General features: G+C 44.3%; 1 protein-coding gene across 4 annotated transcripts in view; it reads right to left on the bottom strand.

The window, feature by feature from the left end:
* Positions 1 to 257: 257 nt before the first annotated feature.
* LOC129776735 (MDS1 and EVI1 complex locus protein EVI1-A) overlaps positions 258 to 6,000 on the bottom strand; it is a 277,466-nt gene continuing 271,723 nt past the window's right edge. For all 4 annotated transcript variants that reach the window (XM_055782556.1, XM_055782557.1, XM_055782558.1 and 1 more), the window contains one exon: positions 258 to 3,219. In XM_055782556.1, the coding sequence (XP_055638531.1) occupies positions 1,786 to 3,195 (1,410 nt within the window). In that variant the 5' untranslated portion in view covers positions 3,196 to 3,219 and the 3' untranslated portion in view covers positions 258 to 1,785. The remainder of the gene's footprint in view (positions 3,220 to 6,000) is intronic.

Below are 6,000 nucleotides of genomic sequence, written 5' to 3'. Positions count from 1 at the left end.
ACCTAATTCTATTGAAATATGCCTTTTTTCCCGCTGAAATCGATTCATCCACTGACGGTATCACTTAAGCACGACTTCTTCCGGGAACGACTAAAAACCGCAGGTTTTGAGATTCGACTGTGGTTCCTTGTTTCGCCAACTAAGCCCTGGTACCTGGAGGGCAATCCAATCTGGAGTCATCATATTCACAGTAGTGCGAGACCGTACAACACCAGTTTGAGTTTTGATTATTCACTTTATTGATTACAAAGGTACACATTCGTCGCTTCGCATCTCTCAAGTCGACGATCGAGCGCGTGTGATGATCGAGCAATTTGTAATACTATCGCTGCATCGCTGCTAAGGACTAAGGATTTTTTGTAGCTTTTATTTAACTAAACAATAAAACAATTCGGGAGGGACGAAAGGTGTGAGAAAGATACACTACTAACTATATTCGTAGGGGGTCAATTAGGGTGAAAACGTATCCGGGACACGATAAAATTAGGTGTTAGAGTTTAAAAGAGAACGTGCTAAAATGATTTTTTGTTATACATTTTATTATTTTGTTTTTTGTTGTTTTTTTTTCCTTCGTGAACGAACTAACATTTGCTGAAAAAATAATGGTGATTGATTTCATTCTGCATGCTTTCATCTATGTTTGTAAAATAGGTTTTTTTTCTTTCTTTCTTTCTACGTTTAGCGTTTAATGGTAACTTTTCTTCTCGCTTGTAGCCGGTGCTCGTATATGAAAACACTTCTTTTTTTTTCTATAAGGAACACTATATGTGATGATTTGCAAATCGTAACTGTGCTGAACCACTGCTTCTAAAAACAAAAAAAAATTCTGATATCACTTCAGATTTTCACTAGCTCGGAATAAGAGAATACTTTCGTTCTGATCACATTCGAGGAAATGGGCTTTCCTCCGCATTTTTTTTTATTTGTATAGCCATGTATATATTATTTCGCATGCTCTTTTTCAACTAAAGTCTATTTGAGTAACAATCGGATGCATTAAACTAAGTAAAAGTGGATTAACAAATGACAAAAAAAATAAATCGAACCTAATTAACTAACCAATGATAAACTTCAACAAACACTTTTAACGTTCTTCATCGTTTTTGAAACAAATCAAACCTTTACAAAACATGATAGATTTTTTGTTCACATATAACTTTGCTCTGTTCATGATACACACACAATTGATTTAATTTTAGTACGAATATCGCTTATTTGGCTTTGGTTGAACTTTTTTTTTAATTACGCTTGTTTCGTGTCACGCTTTTGCTCCCGCGGGCTAAAAGTGGGACAATTTGCTTTCGATAGTTTTTCTCGGAGTTCATTTTAAGATTATAATTACAAACAAAGAACATATGGCAAAACGAGTATTTTTTGTGTATTTCCTCTCTTCTCCGCATGGGGAAGACGTACGGATTGTGAGGAAATGAGTGCTCTTAACGATTGAAACTCTACACGCTAGATTCTTACTTCGCTAGATCGAGCTAATGTTTATGTTACACAAAAAAAAAGTGGATTGTTCTACGACTACAGTGTGCTTACGACGAACTATTGGTAATCTACATTCGACTACTCGACCAAGGTCTCGAGGTCTTTCTGTGAATTGAACGCGGAAAAAGTAGATAATCTTACTGAGTGCTAACAGGAATTTCGTTGAATTGTACATCGTAACTTGTTCGTTGGGTCTTGAGGGGAGTTCTTGGGACGTGTTCGTACCTCGAGAACCCTCGACCAACAGTTCGGTGGTCCTAATCACCGCCGGGTTTCAGACGCGCTGGGTTCTGGTCAAGTAACCTGTACCTGCTCACTATCTTCATCGTCGTCGTCGTTCGCTTCCATCTTGATCTCGAGATGGGCACTGTGAGAACTGCCCGCTGGCGAAGCCGGTTCGGAAGGTGTCGAGCTACGCGACGAGTTCTGGTCCGGCTGGGCGTGATGCTGTTGCTGCTGATGGGCCTGGACTTGTGCTAGCGACGCCTGATGGTGTTGGAGTTGTGACTGTTGCGGTTGGTGGTGATGGGGCTGCAACCTCAGCGGAATAGGAAGCTGAGTTACCTTGCCCATGAAGGAACGGATCTCTTCGAAGTACGAATCTTCGGGAATCCCTCGGGAGTTCCGTCGGGCCGCTCGTAGACGTTCATCCAAACCCAGACCCAGTCCGGCCGCGTCTGCCTCGTGCTTCTTGAGGTGACGATCGAGATTGGTCTGTTGACCGAAGCAACGCTCACAGAGGGCACACTTGAAGGGACGCTCCTTGTTGTGGATGTTCCGAACGTGACGCTGGAGATTGCTGGATATGCTGAAGGAACGTTCGCAGTACTTGCACTTGTACGGCTGCTCGCCGGTGTGCGTCCGGAGGTGGCGCGTTAGGTTCGCAGATCGAGGGAACACTTTGCCACAAAACTTGCACGAGTATCGATCTTTGTTCTTGGTGGCACCTGGCGGTAGATTGTGGTTGATGCTGTTGGAATTGTTATTGTTGTTGTTGTTGTTGTTGTTGCTAGGTATCCCGTTGCCGTTCGTGCTCTGACGTAACTGTGATAGACTTGCCGCGATCGCGTCCCGCTCCTTTAACCGCTGGAGGTCGTACGAGACGGGTGAGCGGGCGGGTAGGAATGAGTTCCGGTAGCCAGGGAGCGGAAGACCCGCTTTCGCGATGGCTTCCAGCATCAGAGGGTTGATCCCCGGGGGAGGGAAGATCGGCGGACTGTGGTTCGCCAGGTTAGATATTCGGAACTCATCTTTCACGTTGATGTGGTTGTTGTTAGTGTACTTAACGCTGTTGTTGTTGTTATTGCTGATCGGGCTGGGACTCTTATTACTGCTATGCGTCGTGTTGTTATTGCTCAGGTTATTGTTATTGTTGTTGTCTTGGTAAGGTGTCACGCTGGTTGGTTTACTGTCTTCGGGAAGATTTCTGGGAGGATCTTCTTCGTCGGAGGTTGAACTGCTGCTGTTGGTCGATTTTTTGTGATCTACCCGGAGGTCAAGCGGCTGATCGAGCAGGTTCTGCTGCTGGTGGAGGAGATTCGAGGACGACGATCGATTGCTGGTGGAAAAATCGAACGGAAGCTGGGCCGAAATGGTTGACCCCATACCAAGAAGCGGGTAGACCGCACCTTGCTTAGGACTCGGGAGCATTTTTCTTGGTGAATGATCTTTCTCTCGCATCTTCTCAGCTCGCGGCCTCAGCATGCATTACTCGATTCCGGAGCAATTCTGGAACGGAAAAGAGAAGAGGAAGAAGGAAATTAATTGAGTCATTCATTACGGTTTGAGCGGAATAAAGAAAATGTTTGTTTTGAAAGCTCCGGCAGAACAATGAGCTGCAATCAAGAAATAGACAATTGCACTTTGCCAGAGCCTCGCGCTATTCCTGTGGCTCTGCGCCATTGCAGCTGTACCGGATCTACGGGAGGAATAAATTCCAACTGTCTCAAAGCAAATATTGAAACAGCTATTAACTTCTGATATTGTGAAGTGGGCCTTTCTTTCACGTGGAAGACACTACAAAAGGAGCCGCCTCGGCACCATCGGGAGGCACCATCAATCTGTGGAAGCTGGCTTCGTTGTGACGATTCGCATTGTTAATGGCGGGGATGTAAATGGAGTTATTGTTGGAGTGTAAAATTTACTAGTGACAACTTTCCAAACCCAAACTCTTTTTTTTCGCCCGTGATGAGGTCGATTCAGATAGCACGCGGCAAAAAACGCAACCACCCTCCGTCCAATCAACGAACCTCCGGAGCGATCGTCACCGTAAATTGGAAATTCCATCACGCCGTTCTGACCACACCAAGCGAACATTTCGCAAAATAAACATAGATCGAAACGTCGCGCATAAATCTATCGTTTTCCATATTCAATTGCAGTCCCGCGCGCGTCCCCTTCCGGCCACGCCACGCGCCGTTGTTGAGACAACTCACCGCTCCAGATTTCCATTTATGCATACCGTTTTGTTACCGTCCGCCGCGCTCGGGAGGAGATCCGAAAGTTCAATTTAACTAACTGATCCTCAACGATGCTGCGCTGCACGCGGCGGTCCATTGGATTCCCAGTGAGGCCGGGGCAGACAGGGGGACAGACTTGAACGACGGCACGTGGGTGTCTACTCGGGTTGTATTTTGTAGAAAATTGTATTTAGTGTTTTTCCCTGGTCCCTCTATCTCCTTGGATGCTCGCTCGCGTGTTGCTTCGCGGTGGATAGCGGCTGTCTATTTGAGGAGCACTTCAGCGCTATTCTTCGCCCCTGCAGAAGAAGTCACGGGCAGCATAATAGAGATCATTCTTTTCGTTAATGTTGCTGACGTGTTGTCTTGTCCCGGGAGGCAGGGCAAGACGGCAAGGAAGCGCCCCATCAGCCGTGATCAGCCTTTCAAGAGTCCCGGCGTGTTTGTTTTCCACGACGCTCTCGCAAGTTTGGCGCGTGATACGAGTCGCGAAGCATTATCAAGACCGGGCAACACGCCGACAACGAAAAATAAGACGCGAAAATGGAATCGTGATGTTCGATCATTATCTGGTGTGGTTTTTGAAGCAATTTTTGAAGACCCTAGCCGGCCTAGACGGGGAAGAAGGAACCCACCGATGAGCTGCTTTGCTCGTCGGGAATGGGTGGGTAAGGTCGTAATGATTTGTAAAGACCACGGCGGAAAAGTAACAACGATCAAATTAGTTTGCGATTACTCTCGTGCCGGGCGGCGGCACGGCGGCCAGTTGTGAATTGATTGCACGTTTCAATCTATTTGAAGCCTAATGGTTTGCGTGAAAGCAACTGGATCCGCGGGACGAATGGGGACCGGGAGAAGAGCTAGGTTTGGTAGATTTCCATTTATGATGCTTTATGGTATTACTCCGTTGTTGCGCAACTTTTTCGCGTAAATAGATGATTAAGAAATTACCCTGAATGTTAAAAGAAATGGTTTTAGAATTTTTATTACAAATTGAAGCTCGTTAGCCATGTGAATATTGTCGACGCTTCCCAAACATTCGGTGGATTTTATGTTTTTAAAACTATGTCACACTTTTTTGCAGTAGATAAATGGCAATTTTCTTCACGATGCTCTACAGATGGGATCATGTAATGCGGATGGGAACTCTAGAATACGTGTACAAGTCGGAAAAAAATTCCCCGGCCAGAACGGAAATCGAACCCAAAACCCCGGCATGATACGTATGACGCTAACTACTTGACCACGGCAGCACTATCCGCGTTCTTAGCGTTACGTGATTTGTGCGCAGTGGCTTACAACGATAGAAAACCTTTGAAAACTTGTAGCCTTCACTTACACACTGATACATGAATTGGCAACATAGCCAATTTCATTTTTCGGAAACATAGCCAACATAGAAGATAGCATGGTTTCAGTGGACAAAACACAAATTCACACTGAATGAATGTCAACGTCCAAAATGAACTTGTGAGAAGTATATTCAAATACAATTAAAGAGCAGCTGCATCCATTTTACTATGTGCTTGCTGAAGTTTGTGGTTACTGGATTTGAAAGGACGCCAAAAGGCGGGGCTGCCTGTTAGAACATTTGTCAGGAACATGTCGTGTTCGACCAACCATACAAAACCCATTTCTCTAGTGAGGAACTTGTTGTTGAAAAGTAGACAGCAACTAAGCAAGACGTTTGTATTTTATTGTGCATGATTGAAAACCTCCTCTGTAAATTATAATATATTATGTGAACATAACAGTGGCGACGTAGGAAAAAAAAATAAGTGTAGTAAAAGTGAAAAAATAAGTAAAAAAAAATAAGAAATAGTGTGGGAAAGAAAAATTTAATTTTCATAACAGCAGAAGGTAGCGTGCTGAATAATTTTTGACTGTGAGTGAATTGCGATTATCATCTGCAAGGAGATAAATTTTTACTGGTGTCGTGTTTGAGCTTGATTAGCATCATAGAATCTGACGCATTATTAAAAAAAAGTAGTGATTTTTGTAATCGACCAATTATGAACAGCGACTATTATCGACATAAGGGGTGACTAGA

The sequence above is a fragment of the Toxorhynchites rutilus genome, chromosome 3, assembly GCF_029784135.1.
Source record: "Toxorhynchites rutilus septentrionalis strain SRP chromosome 3, ASM2978413v1, whole genome shotgun sequence".
Classification (NCBI taxonomy): domain Eukaryota; kingdom Metazoa; phylum Arthropoda; class Insecta; order Diptera; family Culicidae; genus Toxorhynchites; species Toxorhynchites rutilus.
The sequence above is the reverse complement of the archived record's forward strand: the minus strand, read 5'-3'. Positions and strand labels throughout refer to the sequence as shown.